The 20,049-nt window shown below is 51.7% G+C and overlaps 1 protein-coding gene across 4 annotated transcripts in view; it reads left to right on the top strand.

Annotated features, from left to right (window-relative positions):
- ltbp1 (latent transforming growth factor beta binding protein 1) overlaps positions 1-20,049 on the top strand; it is a 124,633-nt gene that overhangs the window by 29,612 nt on the left and 74,972 nt on the right. For all 4 annotated transcript variants that reach the window (XM_061227503.1, XM_061227502.1, XM_061227504.1 and 1 more), the window contains exons 4-8: positions 265-428; positions 6,378-6,545; positions 16,831-17,046; positions 17,585-17,856; positions 19,377-19,476. In XM_061227503.1, the coding sequence (XP_061083487.1) occupies positions 265-428; positions 6,378-6,545; positions 16,831-17,046; positions 17,585-17,856; positions 19,377-19,476 (920 nt within the window). The remainder of the gene's footprint in view (positions 1-264; positions 429-6,377; positions 6,546-16,830; positions 17,047-17,584; positions 17,857-19,376; positions 19,477-20,049) is intronic.

Raw genomic sequence — 20,049 nt, 5'->3', positions numbered from 1 at the left:
GTTTGTCATCTTTATATCACGCAAGGTCGCTGGTTCTAATCCCGGTGTAGCCACAATAAGATCCGCACAGCCGTTGGGCCCCTGAGCAAGGCCCTTAACCCTGCATTAACCCTGCATTGCTCCAGGGGAGGATTGTCTCCTGCTTAGTCTAATGAACTGTACGTCGCTCTGGATAAGAGCGTCTGCCAAATGCCAATAATGTAATGTAATGTAATGTCATGTAATGTAATGTAATGTAATGTGTGTGTTTGTCTCTCTCTGCAGTGTCCGCTCTCCGCTCTCCATGACCGTGCACCAGGGCAGCAGCAGCCAGCAGTTCATCGTGAAGCCCAAGTACTACCACACGCGCACCCACACCCAGGTGCATAGCGTGGGGCAGCCCTTCCACCGACCCATCCCCATCTCCGTGGGCCACAGCCCCCTGCAAGGTGAGCGTCTCCTCCTGTTCCCCCTCCATTCTCCCTCCTCCGTCGGCTCTCTCTGTCGCCGTGGAGACCGGGGGTAGCTTTCAGCTGCACTGACCGGTGGAGTATCTGAGTGGCAGGTGAGACCGGGTCTGTTCAAGTGTCAAAAATACACTCGGAAAGTCTCAAGTACTGGCCTTCACAAACTATCGTGGCTTTTGTGAGAATGGTTTTTGAAATGCTTCGTCCATTTTTTTTAATGTAGCCCTCCCAAGCTGTGGTTTCAGCTGCAGTTTGGCAGTTTGGTCTTGTTGTTTCAAATCCTTAAATCACTGTGTCAGATAATGAATAAGTGTTGAAGGCTCTAAATAAGTGTACGTGTATCTCTTTAAAAGATTGCCTTTCGGTGGGTGTTGTAGGACGGGGGGGGGGGGGGGGGGATAATGGCGGCAGCTTGGCAGAGCGGCCCGCTACTCGGGTTGCGGTTGTAACGATGCGCTGACAGTAAAAAGAAAAAGTGCTATTCTTCAAAATAACGGTTATTTTTTCATAAACGTGTCATCGGCTTTGCGCTCAGACTGGCGATCCGTGCCGGGCCGGGGCGATGGAGCGGCAGCGCGCCCGGAACATTCCGCCGTGACGGGCGGCGGGGGCCAGCGGCTCCACGGCGAAGGCAGGCCTCGACGGCGTCGAGATTTAGCGGGATTCTGGGAGTGCTTGTCTTTCCCAGCTCTGGAGTTCAGCCTCCCCGTTAATCACTGCCACGGACACTCGCTTCGCTGAGACCAGCGTCTCGCTCCCAGGGGACCGGGGCGGCGGTTTCTTACGTCACGGGAGCCCCGGCGCGTTTTTCTACACAGAGCGATGTCTCGGTTTTTTTCACAGACCGGCTCCCGTCGCCGATGACAACGGAGACAGAAACTCCAGGCCTCCTCTGCCAGCTCAATTTCCCTCCGCGTCTGCCTCCATATCTACCCGCTGCACGTTAGCATCAAACGCCTCTGCGTTCATCTCCGCGTTTGATCTGCCGAATGCGGGTAAAGTTGTTTAGATAAATCTGTGTTTAGAAGAGGGTAGGACAGAGTTTGGCAAGCGGGAGATCCGATAGAGAAATCAACAGAAGGGAGCCCTGAGAGTGAACATCTGCCATATTCCTTCTGAGTGTCAGAGGCCTCGAATCCCTCTCGTTTACAAACTCACACATTTTTTTCCCCCCATGTAACACTTTGTAAACATCTTCCCACGGTGTTTCCTGTTTTTTTTTTTTAAAACAACAGTTATGACCTAGTACCTCATCGCAGTGAAGAAGCAGAATGGTAATTTGATGATGTAACCAGGCACCATTTTGTGTTCAGTAAGAGGGGTTGCAGGGGTTCTGCACACATCTGCTGTTATGTGGGGGAGGGGAGGGGGGGTGCGGGGGGGGGGGGTTTGACACCGGAGTGTTTGAGGCTGAGCAGCAATTGGATTTTCAAATTACAGCCCCAGTGGTAATGCCGTAAAGACTTAAACATTGCCTGCTGCACCATGCTGTCGAAAATGAATTATTAGCCTCTTTTTCACAGGGCAATTTTAGATAAAGGCGGGGGGGGTGCGCGAAAATGAAATGACAGAGCGAGGCGATAAACTGTCACTGAACGGCGAAGCCCTCCGTCGCTAAATGGCGCTGCCGAGGTGCGTGAATGCGGAGAGCGCCCGCGAATACCCAACGTCTGCTGCGCTAAAGGGGCACGCTACGCTAAAGGGGCACGCTACGCTAAAGATCAAACGCCAGCTCTGCCTTTCTCTGGGCTGCAGGATCTACAGTACGGGTGTAGAGTTAGTAAGCGCCTTTAAATAGACTTAATAAAGCATATTATGCCCTTCTGTGTGTATGTATGGGTGTTTAATATACACGTATGAATATCAGCAGCTCAAACGAAGCGCGTTATGTATGAATGACATAACCGGCGGCGGATTTGCTCTTGTTATGAGACATAATAAATATTTGAAATATTTGAGAATTTTATGTGATGCTTTATACATGTGAATGTCAATAAAAAGGCAGACTTCGCGTTCCCCCGGACATTCCCCCTGCCTGGCGGTGTTTACATTGCGGAGTGGATTCACGTTGACAGCGCTATTAATGGGCTGTGTCTGTAGACACAACAGCGCTCTCTGGCTAGTGCGCTCATACCTCCCCCCCCCCCTTCCCACAATGCCTCGGGGCCGTGGTCTCAGGCCTGTTCTCACCGCTCAGATCCTGGTTGAAGGCCACACATTCCAGCGGAGGGAACAGAGTTTAAACTGGAAATCCGACAGCGGGTTTAAATTTTGGGGAAGGTTGGAAGTGTGGCGGTTTTTGTACCGGCCGTTTTTTTGGCGGTTGAGGAGGTGCCACGCGTGTGTGCGCTCTGTCACTGCCCCCGCCTGCAGATCACGCATCGGTACCACAGAGCAGCGCTGATTCTCGGTGGCTCCTGTCTCTCTCACCCAGCAGCTGGTAGCCGGGTCGGGTCTACTGGGAGGCACTAATGCAGTGGATCCCTGACAAACCCCAGGCAAATTAGCCTGTCCCTGGCACCGCGAAGCCCGTTGCGTCACATCGCTGTGGTCTCCTGGTCCCAGCCAGCTGCTGACACAGCTGGGTCTCTTAACCGAAAGGTACTGAAACACAGGGCCAAGCCACCAAGCCACCGGTCCTGCACTCACACCTGACCAGCGGAGACAGCCTGGAACTCCCCTTAAGCAGTCCAGTGGTGCCATCTCTTTAAAAAAATGTTTTTTAAAGGACAGGACAGTCTGCCCTCCTTTTCGTATTTATTTTGGGTTTATTCGGATGGTTAGAAAGCACAGAGGGTAACTCGTAGAGAAGAGACCACGGCTCAGAAGGTGTTGTGTGTTGTTTTGTGGCTGGATAGCTCACGTCTCACCAGCTCAGTGCCCCCCCTGGGGAGACCGGTTACCGCTCATTAAGCAGTGAAACCCGCCGGTGTTGATGTGCCACAGGACGGGCGCACCGCCGTGCCGATGGTCCTCCAGCACAGCGAACAGACGGGGTGATGTAATGTCTTGTTGGTGGGTGGTGCCCTGCTGCATGCTGGGAGATGTTTGCGCAGCGGCGAGGTTCGACCCGCCCTCTGTCGGCCCGTTCCTCACCACGAGCTGCACAGCACGGCATGTCCACTGGGCCCCGCCATCAACAGTGGGAAACCCATCCCTCCCTCTGTCCTTCTCTCTCCCTCTCTCTCTCCCTTTCCCTCTCCCTTCCTCTCTCCCTTCCTCGCTCTCTCTCCCTCTTTCTCCCTCTCTCTCTGTCTCTCTCCCTCTCTCTCCCTCTCTCCCTCTGTCTCTCTCCCTCTCTCTGTCTCTCTCCCTCTCTCTGTCTCTCTCCCTCTCTCTCCCTCTCTCTGTCTCCCTCTCTCTCTGTCTCTCTCCCTCTCTCTCCCTCTCTCCCTCTCTCTCCCTCTCTCTCTGTCTCTCTCCCTCTCTCTTCCTCCCTCCCTCTCTCTCTCCGTCCCTGCGGAGGCTCGCAGCGCGATGTGCAATTTTCCGGCCGTATGGCGAACGTGGGCCCGTGGGGCTCCTGTCACAGCTGCCTGACGGGCTCTTCTGCGGGGCTTTTCCTCAGACTCCCCCCCGTTACCCCCCCCCCGTTACCCCCCCCCCCCCCCCACTCACCAGGGGACGTGAGCGGAACCAGAACCGCCCCCCCCTCCCCTCCCCTCCCCTCCTCCCCTCCCCCTGCTGGCTTCCCTAGCGCTGATTGATGTCTCTTTCACTGGAGACGTCCCACAGAGCTCCCTGCCCATATGCTGTGCACAGCCATCTGATGCGTCTGTGAGGAGCTCCTGATGGGGGGGGGGGCATGTCTTCTCACCACCGAGACGGGGGACTCCCTGTTCCGGCCCGTGTCGGAGCAGCTGAGGGTGATGTGGAACACGGCCAGGGTTCTGGGGGGGGGGGGGGGGGGGGGGGGGGGGGAGCGGCTGTCAGCCTACAGCCCTGGTTAGACCTCCGGGTGAGGGGATGCGCTACTGGAGCCGGGCTTTCACACCTCCCCTGTCACGTGCCACGGCCCGTCAGTAGCGGAGAGGTCACGGATGGCAGGAGAGGATCCGATTGGCTCTGCGGTGCTCGCTGCTGCAGGTTTCTGGGAGAGGGTCTCAGAAGTTTGGACGGTTTCTGAATGTAGTTTGTCCACTTGGCACGGTGAGGTGAGGCGATGTTAGACACGCTGGGGAGGGAAGAGGAGCCCCAGACACAGGAGCTGTCTGCGATGCATGGGATTATGGGTAAAAAAAAGGGTGGCTTATTTCAGCAGTCAGGAGCAATAGAAAGGATTCTCGTGTTGTGTGTTTCTGAACTCCAACAGGCAGGTTCGAGGCCAGAATGCAGCCTGAAACCTTATTGGGTCTCCAAGGCACAGGCAGGTGGGGAAAAAAAAAATTCTCCATTATTATTTTTTATTATTTTATGGGTTTTCATTCTGTTCATTTATTGTTGAGAATTGTCTCAGTTTTTACGTTATAAATGCATTCAACACAGTTCAAGGTTTAATTGCCCTGTTAAAAAAAGTGAAATTTCAAGAGGCTTTGATAATAGCAGTCACAGCAACAATATTTTCTCAAATTAAATCCCAAAAACCATATCCGATTCCAAATCGTATTTCTTTTATTTCACAAAATGATGTAAAATCTCATTAAAAATTGGTTTTATTAACCAAAAACCTATTAAATCCAACAAGAAATGATGAAAGTCGACTCCAAGCGAAGAAGCTAGTTGACATTTACCGAGGACGGAATGCACAACTGTTGTCAAAGATCTCGCAGCATTATTGAATACTTAGCTCCCCCTCTCAGGAGTTCGAGACGGGTGAAAAAGCGCTCCGACACACCAGACCAGCCTGCTCATTTTTCTAACGACTTTTTGGCTGCTGTCCCCGCTTCTCCCCGCTGTCTGGTGTGAACAGCTGACAACCGCAGGCGAAACGGAGAGCTCAGGAATCCGGGCATTCGGGGGTGGGACGGGGGAGCTGCCAAGAAGCTGTGAAGGGGAACTAGAGTGAGAGAGAGAGAGAGAGATGGAAGGAAAGGGGGAGAGTGAAAGAGAGAGAGAGAGAGTTGTGTGTTTGGGATAGAGAGAGAGAAAGAGAAAGAGTAGGAGAGGAAAGAAGCTGTCTGCAGCGACTTGCGTCACTGGGCTCAAAAGAAAAAAAAAAAAACAGAACAGAAAGGGAAGAGGTTGGAACGTGTTCCTGTGGTGTGTGATGCAGGAGACCCAAGACAGATGTTTGGAGACAGTGCCTCTCCAAGCACTTCTGAGGGATGGGCCTGGGACCGGAGAGGAGGGGAGGGGCGAGGCGGGGCTGGGGTGGACGGCTTTTTTAGGTGATGCGGGCAGCAGTGGCTTCCTCCCCGCAAAAGCGCTGTTCGGAGACGGTCCTGCGATCTCTGGGACGCGCCAGGTTGAGAGGGTTTTTTCAGAGGGACCGGGGATTTGGCCCTGCCCAGCGTGGCGGGCCCAGGAGGTAGAGGGGGAGAAGGAGGCCCCAGGCCAGGCTGCCATGCCCACTCTTCATCCAGCGCAGAATAAAGCCTGGCATTGTGATCGACTAATACCCACTCTCAGGGAGCTGCAGTCGTCCATGAGGAGTTGGACTGCGTCCCAGAGTTTTGTTTGCTGAACCTTTTCCTTTCTTTTTCTTCGTCTTATTCCTGCTGGTGTTTCAGAAGCCGCCGCCGGATTCAGGAGCAGAGAGAGAGAGAGAGAGAGAGAGAGAGAGAAAGGGAAAGGAGAGGAGAGGGAGAACGTAAAGGAAAGATAAAGACAGGGAAAGAAACGGGGAACCGCAGTACTTGTGAAACAAGTTTTTTTTTTACTTGAACTGTTGAGGCCGGCCTTCAGGAAAGGTTGGTCGGCGTTGAGGGGCGTAACCGATGGATACAAAATTGACGTGTCTCCTGTTCCTCTCCTGGGCGTCCTGGCTGGCAGTGGGGAACCACACGGGCCGCATCAAGGTGGTCTTCACCCCCACCATCTGCAAGGTCACCTGCAATGGGAGGAAGTGCCAGAACAGCTGTGAGAAGGGCAACACCACCACCATCATCAGCGAGAACGGCCACGCCACTGACACGCTCACCGCCCCCAACTTCAGAGTGGGTGAGTACCCCCCCCGCGCCCCCCAAACACCTGCGGCCAACGCAGCATCTCAGGAAAGAGTGGAGTCTCCATCGTCTCTAAGAGGAGTTTGTGTAGTGTTTTGTCACATACAGTTTGACATACAGAACAGAAGCTTGAAGGAATTTGAAAAGTAAATTCAGGGAGAATAATGAATGGGTAATAGTTGACATTCAATTCAGATTTCATACTATAGTAAGTTTCTACCACCTCCTACCTGACTGATTTAAAATGGCAGGTGTGCGTTCGTGTGAAATAAGTTTGTACTAGTTAGTGAACACAGTCGGAGGCTGAAACGCTGTTTGAAACACGAGAACGGTAGAGGACAGAGGATGGAGATGAGGTGTCAGAACTACATGTATTGGCTGTGGCATGCAAGGGCTTAATAATTATGTACAGTCAGAATCCGTTATAAAGTGCTTTACATAGTTTTTCTTTAACTATGGGTTGGGACACAGAATCGGTCGTGGGAGTGTATGAGGTAGGTCAGGTCCCCAGATTAGTCTGTTGTACACCAGGCTATGCTAGGTGTATTAAAACATTTAAAAAGGAGAGCAAGTGCTTGACATGTTATATATAAGAGTCAGAATTTTGAGCTTACAGAAATTTGAATTCTTGTCCAATCGACGGATGCGGCTATCCAATGCATCGAAACTACATAAATTGCACTGCCAGGCATGGGGACCGGCTATTATGCGTATGGAAGTGAATGCGCATTACTCATTGTTATTTCACTGGTCCTCTTCAAATTCAGCAAAATGTAAAACGGTGCTCAAATTATTATTTTCTGTTGATACTTTTATGTGTAGTCTGTGGAAACGGGAGCCTAATGGATCCTCGCTGCAAATGTTGTTTCAGTCCAAATCGAGTCCGTTCTATTTAAGGAAAGGTTCGAGGAGCTATTTTGTCATCTGCCAGAGAGCTACTCTTCATAACAAGAAAGTGAAATAAATAAGAAGTGCACTCAGGCTGTGCGCTCTCTCTCTCTCTCTCTCTCTCTCTCTCTCTCTCTCTCTCTCTCTGCCGCACACTTACTGTAAGTGGCTGTGTCGAGGCCTTAACCTGGCCCAGGCCCTTATATGGAACTAAGCTTTGTGTCTCCAGCCCTTTAACACGGGCCTGCGGAAAGAACAAAAACAAGTCACATTCCATTCAGATACGGCTCCGATACTGGCCAAGGAATTAATGCTGTAATGCTGTCACCCAGAGAGAGGGAGAAAGGGAGAGACAGAGGGAGAGAGAGAGAGACAGGGACGGAGAGAGAGAGCGAGAGAGAGGGAGGGAGAGAGAGGGAGAGAAAGAGGGAAAGAGACAGAGGGAGAGAGAGGGAGAGAGGGACAGGGAGGGAGAGAGAGGGAGAGAGAAGGATATATATATATATATATATAGAGAGAGAGTGTAAAGGAGAGTGTGTGTGTGTCTATCTATGTGTGTGTCTGCCTGTATCCATGTGTGTGTTGGTCTGTGTGTGTCTGTGTATGTTCATATGTGTGTGTGCGTGTGTCAGGAGAATAATGAATGGGTAATAATTGATATTCAATTCAGATTTCATACTATAGTAAGTTTCTACCACCTCCTACCTGACTGATTTAAAATGGCAGGTGTGCGTTCGTGTGAAATAAGTTTGTACTAGTTAGTGAACACAGTCGGAGGATATATATATATATATAGAGAGAGTGTAAAGGAGAGTGTGTGTGTGTCTATCTATGTGTGTGTCTGCCTGTATCCATGTGTGTGTTGGTCTGTGTGTGTCTGTGTATGTTCATATGTGTGTGTGCGTGTGTCAGTCTGTGTTTTTGTGTGTGAATCCGCATATTTCCATATGTATGTTTGTCTGTGTGCGTGTTCCTGTGTGTTTGTTCTCAGTGTTTGTGTGTATGTGTGTGTGTGTGTGTGTGTGCTTCTGCATTTCTGTGTCGTATGTATATTTGTCTGTGTGTGTGTGTGTGTGTTCTCTGTGTGTGGGGGGTTGAGGGGTGCAGGGGGACTTTTGGATAGCCAGTAATATCACACAAATCACCGTGCTGTGGCTCTTCCTGTGGTGCAGAATGATTTAGCAGAGCAGCATTATTCATCAGCAGCACAAACATACAGCCCTGTCTGCTTTGTCATTCTCAGCAGCGCTGGGCCTGGCCTTGTGGCCTCCCTGCTCATTCCTTTCTGATGTATGGGAGGAAATCCTCAAAGAAGCGCGCTGTTTTATTCATGGGTTCTCGCGTGTAGCGATAGCCGAGCGGATTGGTGGCTTCCATTATTTCTGATGATAGGACTTACGGGATGCGCTGTGCTGGACTCCCTAACTGTGGCTTGGCTGTGATGCCGCCCGCCAACTTTACAGTAGCGCCGAAAATCAAAGTGCCGGAGAAATGTCTTTTGAGGTTTGAGTCATTACATACGGAGAGGTGTAATTTTGGCGATACGGGTGTTTAGTTTATGTTAGCGAAGCGCTGTTTTGACTGAGACTGGGTTTTCCTGTGTCCTGCTGAAATGGCGGCAGTTTTGGTCGTCGGTGGCGGTTGGTTCTCAGCTGGCCTTAATCTCTCTCAGTCGAGTGAGGCAGTGACGGGGTTAAGCGCGGTCCGATCCTGCGGTCATGAACGTCGGTGCGCAGTGGCAGGGCATGGCGACACGGAGGGCACACGTTTCGGGAAAAAAACACAATACAATCGATCTTTGTACCACAAACTGGAGGTGGTGGAGAGGTATCTAATAGTATGTACAAAATGCTTTCAGATAAATACATTCCTCAGGTGCGTGTACACAAATTACACTTGAATACAAATACAACAATTTAGAACACTGCGCGTATCTGGAGTCACAGTGTAGGGCCGAGGGAAAGGGGGGGGGGGGGCTTGTTCCATATTCCCGTCACTTCGGGAGCACCTGGCAACACGTCGTCACGGCGTACCTGTCGAGGCAGGCAAGCCGCACTCCCTCTCAGGTCACCAAGGCAACGGAGTATCCGGGAGTGATATACAAGGGCATGTTCCGGGATTAAATATTTTGCCAGTAGCCGGCGCCGGGGTATTTGCGCTGTGAGCCCGGGTCCTGAATGTGAACAGCTGATTTAAACACCCCATTTATATTTTTTCGTTACGCCACGGTCACACACAATTGACGCGGAGCAAGGTCAACTCCAAATTATTTATTTATACGGCACATTTTCTACAATGCCACGCCTCGCGGCCCTTCACAAGGTTACTGCCTCGGAGGGAAGCAGACTTGCCCAATGATGAAGAGGGCAGAGCCTCCCCCTCACTGCCTCAGGCACTTAGTCAATTAAGGCCTATTAGCAGATTTAGAAAGCGCTTAAGTTATTGTGTGATTTGTGACTCATTCATCCAGGGCGAGGTACAAGTGTGATTTTATGCATACCTTCAGGATCTCAGCAGGCACTGCTGATTGAGTGTTTGTCTTCGTTCCCCGGGGTAGGGAAGAATGGGTTGAATGTAAAGGAGGGGGTGGGGTGGGGGGGGGCATCCTTTCCCCAAATCTCTGTACAATTGAAATGCCATAAAATAGGAGCGGAATAATGTTGGAACCAAGTCCCAATTTGACGTATTTCTTTCACCAATGAATCTGGTTTGTGTTTTTCATCAATGAGTCTGGCCAGCATTATTTTTTTTCCATGGTTGAGTCTGGCCAGCGTTGTTTTTTTAATCGATGAGTCTGGCCAGCATTATTTTTTTTCCATTGTTGAGTCTAGCCAGCATTGTTTTTTTAATCGATGAGTTTGGCCAGCATTACTTTTTTTTTTTTTTCATTGTTGAGTCTGACCAGCGATGCTTTTTCCATTGATGAGTCTGGCCAGCGTTGTTTTTTTTCATCGATTAGTCTGGCCATTGGTTCCGGCCTCCTGCTGATTTACACGCTTCAAGGCGGAGTCTCTCGGGAACCCCTCCAGCTGATGTCATGCCTGGCCAGTGTGACACGTGGAGCCACTGGCAGGTTTTTGGGGCATCTGCGGTTCGCTCGACAACCTGGGGCTCTTTCCAGTCACTTAGTTTCCTGGCTCCTAACTCCACTCATCGGAGAACGCGAGGATAGGGAGCGAGGAAAGGAGACCCATTTCCACGGTCAGATATTAGGATCATAGAAGCATCGCTTGATCATTTCCCGTCGCCCAGCACCTGCCAATCACCGGTGCTCCGCCCACAAGTCTCCTTCACTTTCATTGGTGCCTTTAATGTGTTCCTCCCCTACTCTTGTTTTGGATTTCAGGATTTGGGGGCTCATGGGTAACTAGATGTCTGAGAGCTCTTGGGGCTGCACTGGTCCTCAGGAGTGGGCAGGTGTGTGGCCGGTCGGCAGGGGAGGCAGGGGAGGTTCTGGAGGGGCAGCCTCCCCTACTGTCTGTGTGGGACAGGACCAGCACTTCTGCCAGACACCTCCCAGAGGTTTACTGAATCCCTGAGGTTTCACTGAGATCACATCTTTAAAATAAAGAGGGATGTGGGTGGGGGAGGGGGGGTTTGGCGTGGGGATGGAGGTCCAGTCTAGGTCCAGCCAGCAGAGGTGCATGCTGGGGAGTTTATGGAGTGTGCAGCGCTGGCCTTATATGGTGCTGGAGTTGGGAGTCCAGTACTCCTCTGCTAGCTGTCATTTCCTCCCTGTCAGATCTCGTTAGTTTACAATCACTGTGCTGTCATCTCTCCCTCCAACTTTTTGTCCGGTTTAGTTTTTTAGGTTTTTCACCTCTCTGTCTGTGTGTCTGCCAAGCGGAGAGGGGGAAGCAGAGTTGCGTGTTCTCTGTGTTCCCCTGCGGGGGAGGGGGGGCGGTGGGGTGTGCAGTAACCGCAGTAAACGCCTCCTCGTGTCCGTCGTCTCGGGTTGCCCCGGCGCGCGACAGTCTGCCCACCCTGTAACCGCACGCCCTCGGCAACCCACACGCCCGTCTTTAAATCTCATCAGGCGGGCCCTGCCCATACCGCAGCCAATCGTGTGGCTTCCCCTGCCTGCACCCCAGCCAATCGTGTGGTTGGGCCCTGCCCGCACCGCAGCCAATCACGCTACGGCCCCTGTTCGTCCCCAGCCAATTATGTGACAGCCCCTGTTTACGCCCCCGCCAATCGTGTGGCAAGCCCTGCCCGCACCACAGCCAATGGCACTACGGTCCCTGTTCGTGCCCCAGCCAATTTTGCGACAGCCCCTGTTTACGCCCCAGCCAATCGCGTGATAGCCCGTTTCGCGCTGCAGCAAATCACGTGAGATCCCCTGTTTGCGCTGCAGCCAATCCCCCTAGCCCCCACCGCGGTAATGAGCGCGCTCCCAGGCTCCTCCTGGATGACGGATGAGCCGCTTGCTCGGCCACATCCCGCATGCAAAGCAGCCCCTCCATTAAACATTTACGCCCGGTATCACAGAGGAGCGGGGGATGCTGGGATACCCCTCGCCCGCTCGTCGGGTGGATTTAGGCACTGCTGTTCGGGGGGGACGGGTTTGTCGGTTTCTCGCTGATTAATTTACGAGGTCTTCGCCCCCCCCCCCCCCCCCCCGGTTACTCTGGCTGATCGTGAACTGAAACGTCTCGTAGCTTCTTCCGCGACGTTTCCGGATTGTTCCGCAAACTGCCTTATTGCTAGCTCGCGGTGGCTTGTCACACTCCGGCATAAAAGCTGTGCGTCTTCGGTTGAAAACAGTAAAAAATAAATGAGTAGAACGTAGACTTTTTCTTTCTCTTCTTTTTTTTGATTCATGGCAGGTTTCCGTTCAGACGTGAGGGGAGCACTGAGTGGCCTGCCGCTGTGGTGACATTCCTCTGCCTTCGCGCTGTAATCTTTCACTTTGCCGTCCGCAATTATGGCGGCTTGTTTACTCTCCGCGGCAAGATGACTCCTCCGCCGCTGTCGGAGAGTGTGATTAGTAGCGGGGGCCGACGCCTGGTGCATTGTAATGAGCGTATCCTGAACAACTGGGGTTTGGAGGTCGTTTACCCCCAAATCGTTTGTAGGCCTCCAGTTCCCCAACCTCCCGGGAGCCTCCTGGAGGGGCCCCACGAGAACCCGAGATAGGCAGGAAACTGAGGAGTGTGTTTGACCCAATCCCTCCTAGGCACGCTGTGTACACCAAAGCAGCCTTGACGCTGGCTGATGTAAACGCTTGGTACGCCATCTTGAGTTTCTGCTCACTCCTCCATCGTTCCAGGTGGATATCACCTGTCGCACGATAACTGTGCTGTGGCATATCTTTCTCATTCTCTCTCACTCACTCCTGATCTGCAGCAGTTTTAATAATAATATTATTAATAATAATAATAATACTGATACTAATTGTCATTGCTTGCATTTCTCCTGTTGATGTTGACACTGTGGTTGGCCGTGTGGCTGGGTGACTAGCCGTCCTGAGTTAGCCCGCAATGCTAACGCTGCCCCTTAGAGTCTTCCGGATATGTGTGTCTGAGCTTGGAAGCCTTGACGCCATCCCTGTAAAAAATAAAAACCCAACAGTCACTTGTGGAAACTGTTTGAAGTATACAATGCAGGAGACTACAGGACAATACAGTTTCTCTGGCCTGGTATTTTCTCACCATTTGTTTCCATGTGTGATAAGCAGGTAGGTACTTGCCGTTCTTTCTATTATTATACTTTCTAAAAACTCGACTTGAACCTCTCGGAGAGCACCTGATGCGCTAAACTCCAGCTGCCCCCTAATTACACAAATCAGGCCTTGAAATGGGGCTTTGGTCTGGCAGGTTGAGCGAGGACTTCAAACGGCGAAGAGCTGGCGGTGTGAGCCGGGCTGGGGGGGGGGAGCCTGTGAACGGTGTTATTCCCGCCGTAATGAGGGGTTTTGGGGGGAAACAGATTTATTACACCCCTTATTACGAGTCACCACTGAGGATCCAGGGCTCCCCCCCCCCGCCCCCCTGCCAGAACGCAGTCCTCTCGAAAAGAGTGGCACATCTCCGCTCTGCAGCTCTTCCCAAAACACTCTGAGCTGAGCCGGCTTTGATGTAGGCCTGCGGGCTCTCCGTCGGAAAGGCTGTTTACACGGTCGTGTTTTTTCTCGGGAGGTTGCCGCTGCGCCATTACTGTCTTTGTCGCGGCCGCCGCTGATCTCTCTGTGATGATGTCACTCGGCCCGGCGCTGTTTGCATTGGCCAGGCCCGAGGCCGGAGAGAAGTGGTCGGTCGGGCTCGTTAACGGGCGTCGCCATCGAGCCGCGGCGCGGGAAGCGCTGGTCAGGAGACCCGCCGCGTCGCGCAGAGCGCACACGATGATTTTCGGCATCGGCGAAGGGTTTGGTATCGTAACGTGGGGCGGGCGCCGAGATGTTTTGCTTTCCAGACGATTTCTTTTCATCGACTGACAGAACTCATCAAGCTGTGCTTAGGCCCCGCTCGCAGCCTGCCAGCTCCCGCCGCGCTCTCGTAACTCTGCGATGAAGGATCCAGAAAATATTTGCCTTTTTGTCGTGTTTTGACTATATTTTAACTGTCGGTGTACGTGATTCATACCTTTTGGCTTTGTAGTTTTTTACGCCGCATGTTTCCGCCGGTATAAATACGGTCCCTCTTCGTATTTACTGCGCTTTTCAAATATTTATCTTCAGTGAGAATGGCAGGGCGGGAGCTTCCCTGCGCTTACCCGTTTCAGTCGAGTGGAAGTCAGACGTGAACGTGCTTTTATGTGCAGGCATGAATGTCCCTGATCTTCAAACACAGGAGGGTAATCTCCCTCATATGGGCAGGATTCTGACTGGTTCGCCATCAGCCATGAATGCCATCTAGATTTACACGGGGGGCCTCTTCAAATTTGACCGTTTTTCGCTTTTGAAATCCGACGTCGGGGCCGCGTCCGTCTGCCTTTAAGCCGTATCGAATGGCACGATTATGCTGCACTTACGTAAACGTGTGACATTACGCGATGCACCTTCCAGGAATTTCTCTCCTCCGTAGCCGTAGTTTGACGTCGCTTTTCTACGCCGTGTAACGGGATAGCGAAAGGCGGGGGTTAGCTTGCTCTCTCTCACTCAGTCAGGGCAATTCGCTTGTGGTTTCGCGAGGTTCCTGTAGTTATGGGCGGTGGAAAGTGACGATTCCTGCAGTCAGACAGGGGACTAAACTCCACAGTCCCCCTCTGTATTTAACCACAGCTGGGGTCCCGTCTGCCCGGGGGGGGGGGGGGGGGATTGCTGAGGGAACCCCCCTGTCCCCTCAATCTCGGTCTGCTGAGCGTCTCCAGGGTAACAGTTTGATTTATACTCCCTGCCCGCATGCCACCGACACATATTTCAAACACACAGGGGGATCTTGTTCCCCCCATTGCTCTTCTCCTTACACATTTCTTTTTTCTTTTTTCTTTTTCTTTTTTTTAACAACGACTCACCAACAAACCTTTCCACAAGACGTCCTTCATCCTGCAATTATTGAAAATTGCTGCCAGAATCGTGCAGCTAACGTTCTAATGCTGATACCTTCTCTCATTCTCCCGCCTCCCCCCATTTTCTGATAAATATGGCTTCTCTTCTGCCATAAGGGGAGTGTGGTACGGTGCAGTCCCCGCGTGTGGAGACTAGCCGGGGCTGTGGAGGAAATTCCTTTGTGGATGAATAAGCTTTGGGTGAATGACAATGCGCAGAGAGAGAGAGAGAGAGAGACAGGAAGGAGAGGGAGGAAGAGTGAGTGAGAGAAGGAGGGAGAAAGAGAGAAGGAGAGAGATACAAGGTCTGAAAATTGCAGTATAGCACTGTAAAAGCCTCATATCCTGGCTATTACTTCTATATGGTATAGTGTGTGTATATATACAGTATTTGGCAGCGCTACTCAACTCCACGTCCTGCGGGCCGCACTGTCTGCAGGCATTTGCTTCAGCCTTGCGCTACAACACCTGATTTCACGAATTAGCTTATCTGAACCAAGCAGGTAAAATAATTTGCGAAATCAGGTGGTGTAGCGTACTGTAGGAGGAAATGCGGGCCCGCAGGACGTAGAGTTGAGTAGCGCTGGTATATGGTATTCCCACTCCTTAAACGTGGAGTGGCCTCTTCCAGCACCTGCTTGCGCGAAGGCGCCCCTGGCTGTAAACTCTGGATGCTGTAAATCACACACTCTCTGACCTCTGACCTCCCTGTGAGGAGAAACTGCGCAGAACTGTCAGCACAGAAAAAACCTGCAGACGATAAATGAATAAATGTCCAGCCTCCTTAATTAGCAGGGGGTTACCGGGGTCTTAAGGCGTGACGGGCAGCGTGACGGACGCCTCAGTGTCACGCGTGCACCGAGTACGGACAGAAGGACCCCACTGCCCGGGCTGGCCAGCGCTCGGACATCGTTCTGGAAGCGGGATGGGGTCGGAAGCCCGGGAGACCGCGGCGCTGTTTTCCTTCACTGTACAACTTTGCTCCCGTTGGTCCCGATCCATCTGTCTTCCCCGCTGCGGTCTGGCGGGGCTTCTTCCTCCGCAGAGCGAAAGAACACATTGCGCTTTCCGCACAGACAGCAAGACTACAGACAAATTATGTAATGTTTGGGGCGACAATGACAAATTGTGAAGTGTAACACAAGCTCCGTAAACAACTTTCTCTTGTTCCAGTGCTTTGTCTGGATCCAGGTTCTTTTTTCATTTTTTTTTTGCCTCCCAGAAATTTCAAAGAACAAGTTAGAACAAAGCGTCGCTGGCAGGGCTGGCGTGTGTCTCGTCCTGCTAGGGCACCGTCTCTGGGGGGGCGCGCGGTGCGAGAGGTGGGGGGGGTTCACTCAGCCGAAATAACCGTGTGTCATTTCAGCTGGTCGGCCCGGCCCCCGCAGATCCACCTGTTCGGCAGCACGGGAAGGGTCTTCCTCTGACTCACGTCTGTGCGTGCCCGGCCGCGGCGCGATAAGAACGGCTGGCATCACGTTCTGCCGATGAGCGCATTCACTCATCTGGCCTCTCCGCCCAACCGCGGCGGTTGTGGCAGTGAGCGCTGGTAAAATGAATGTGCCTGGGAATTCCAAATTGGGGGGAGAAAATGTGTGTGGGGGCGTGGGCTGTGATGACAACTGTGAGTAGCAGAGAGTCGGTTGAGGGGTGTGAGGGGCTGGTTTTGACTTGGCCCGGCCTACAAAAGCCCACTAAAGCCTAAAACACTAAATAATTGTATTATTTTCTTCTTGTTGAAGTGGAATGATTCACATAAGCCGGGGGTTTAGCTGTGATACTCATGAGTCACGGGCCGGTCCAGGAGTCTGTCAGTCGACGCGATGAGTGTGAAATTTGTAGCTGCCAGATGTTGGCCCTGTGTGCGCGGGGCCAGGGTTTTAAAGCCGGGTGTTCTCCTCCTTCAGTGGTCTGCCATCTGCCCTGCATGAACGGCGGGAAGTGCAGCTCCCGTGACCGGTGCCAGTGCCCACCCAACTTCACAGGAAAGTTCTGTCAGGTCACCCTGCCCAACGGCGCCCGGCAACACCACACCCAGCAGGTGTCCGTCGGCAACGGCCAAACCTCGCAGGTCCACTCCACCCACACACTCCCGCTCACCTATGGAGGCGGACAAAGCCAAGGTAAGGGGTGCCTCAAGGACCACACCTAGGTCCCACCATAATGTCAAACACGGCATAAAAAAATCCCAGATGTTGCAAATATGTTGAAGTTGCACAAAACAAATCCCGCTTCGAAGGCGAAAATCCCCCAAAATAATTATTTGGTTCAAAAAGCAAGCAGTATTCAGGAATTTCTTTTGTTTCTTAATGGCTTTCGTATCTGGTACTGCCTGTAATTATTTTACTTCTTTAGCTGGAGGTTTAGAGGCTGAAGTTGCTACAGGAACTGGTCAGACAGTTGCTGACTGATACTGTATGCCTTGAGTAATGACATATGGCTTTTCTCAGAGGACTGCGGTTTCCAGCATTAAACAAACTGTCTATTGAATGTCTGTAATGCTAATTGTTTTTCACTTAATTCCCAGCTTTTAAATCTGGAAGCGTTTAACAGACAACAGTCCTTCACTTGTTCTCGGAAAAAAACACGTCTGCTTTGTAACGCCGCCAAACAATTTCCTGTCTCTTCCTTGGCTATCCTCATCGTCCCACGCCCTCCCAGTGAAGTTCGGCCCGAATATCGTCAACATCCACGTGAAGCACCCTCCCGAGGCCTCGGTGCAGATCCACCAGGTCTCCCAGCTGGACTCCAATGGGCAGAAGGTGAACGGGGCGCAGACTGGGCACACCTACACATACCACTCCGAGAGCAGCAGCCAGAAGGGCCAGCAGAGCCAGACCGTCTACCCCCACCAGCAGACCTTCGTCCAACACTACCCCGTGTCCTCCAAGAGCCAGCTGGGCCGCTGCTTCCAGGAGACCAGCGGGACTCAGGTTGGTGAGAGTGTGTGCGAGAGAGTGTGTGAGAGAGTGTGAGAGAGAGTGTGAGAGAGAGTGTGCGCATTCACGGTGGTGTGAAATCCTAAGATTTCTATGTGGCATTTTGGTGGCAGAAGTGGAAGCCAGGACAGGGGTTATATTAATCCTCTTTGTACTGGAAACCAAACTTTGTGGCTGAAATTTTCACAGGAAACCGGAGGACCTTGGACCTTTTTTTGCTAAACCTTTAATCCTTTGAATCTTCTCCCCCTATGCTTATTGATTTCACTTCTGATCTCTCCATTTTTCACGCTGGAAACGATTCTGCCGGAGTTTTATCAGGAATCTCGTTTTCCGCGGTAGCTCCGTGCTTCCTCCTTCTCGCCGATCCTCTGCGGTAATGCCGGCCACCAGAACCCCTCCAGCCCCGCCTGCCTCGCAGAACTGCCCCCCCTGCCTCGCAGAACTGCCCCCCGGTGATCACAGGAAAGCGGGTTCGCGGGAGAGGGGCCGGCATTCGGGGAACGCATCAGCTCAGTGAGCTCGAGTGGGGCCGGATTCCTGACCTGCCGTTTGTTTCTGTGCAGCTCAACGCCCTCAGGGAGGGTATTTGTGTGTTTTAAATCGGGCCTGCAAGATGCGCCCTGTCAGCTCTCCTCTCTCACCACCAACCGGCGTAATTACACACGCCTGCCAGATTCCCCCAAAACACATTCTTCGTCAAAGTTTTCTTTGATTATTAAATTACTGTTATCACTATTAGTCACGACTAATCACCTGATATCACTGCATTGCTATGAAAATTCTCAAAAATCTCAAAGACTAATCGACTGAAGCACATCCTCTCACGTTGGGCTAGTTTGGATTTCTTTGCAGTGCTCTGTTATGGTTGGTTTACTTCCAGAGAGCATGGGTAATATTTAAAGAATCCTCTCCGAGAGGGGTTCATATCATCGTGTTTTTTTATTACATCACCAGTGCCACAACAGCATTGCAGACATTATTCTACACGTTCCGGTGTGTTGGAACAGTGTTCCGGTGTGTTGGAACACATTCCGGTGTGTTGGAACAGGTGTTCCGGTGTGTTGGAACAGTGTTCCGGTGTGTTGGAACAGTGTTTCGGTGTGTTGGAACAGTGTGCAGCTGTCTTATTGCAGCCATTCGTTCTGTCTCTTACATGTGAATTAAAGCTCAGAGATGAGGCCTTCGAGCCACTGGCAGAGTGGCCCTCTGTCTTTATTTTTTGAGCAAGCTGGAGTGTGTGTGCGCATATGTGTGTGGATACGGGTGTGTATGCGTGCGCTTGTGTGTGTGTATTTGAGTGTGCGCTTGTGTGCTCTTTTTGCCTGCATGGTGTCGATGGAGAGATGCAATGACAGACCACCATTGTGTGATGGTATTGGCCGATGGCTGTCGGGGAAGTGGGGTTCCCAGGGGACTGTGCCTGCGAATCATGGTGTTGGGCGCATATGTTACCACCGTGACCTCCATGTGACCTCCGCGTGACCTCCGCGTGACCTCTGTTTTTATTCCAGTGTGGGAAGGCCCTGCCTGGCCTGTCCAAACAAGAGGACTGCTGTGGGTCAGTGGGCACATCCTGGGGGTTCCACAAGTGCCAGAAATGTCCCAAGCCATGTAAGTGCATGCTTTTCGTTTACCCTTCATGTTTGAATGCTGTCATTTATTTTACTCAGCAACTATGTACAAACCGTTTGATGTGAATTACCTGAGGTTTACTGATGTACTGTTTGGGAAGTTCTTCCACCTGCTTTGGATTCCACTGTTATCGCTTTCATTTAACTTGTGTTATGTAACCTGGCAATATGTAACAGACATTGTTACCCTGTCTTTACGGTACTTAATTTGGGTTGCATGTTCATAACTTTTTATTATTTCGTGAAGGATTACGGTTTGTAGTGGTTTATTTGTTTTGATTTAGTGTACCTAGTGAACCATCCTGATCGCTTTCCCCTGGACAGTTCCCACAAATACAAGGAGTAAGATTGGTTCAGGAATCACTGTTAGAGGGCCCTCTACAGACCAGGAGATCCTAAAAGTCACTGTGACACAAGGATCCCTGAGTCAATCCTGTCAATGGAAAACAGAACCACACACAGACAGGCAGCCTCTTCATCATGACAGAGCCCAACCGCACACACACACACACACACACACACACACAGGCCACAGTCCTTACGGTACATCGGG

Source organism: Conger conger, chromosome 18 (assembly GCF_963514075.1).
Source record: "Conger conger chromosome 18, fConCon1.1, whole genome shotgun sequence".
Lineage (NCBI taxonomy): Eukaryota > Metazoa > Chordata > Actinopteri > Anguilliformes > Congridae > Conger > Conger conger.
This window is presented reverse-complemented; position numbering and strand designations above follow the sequence as displayed.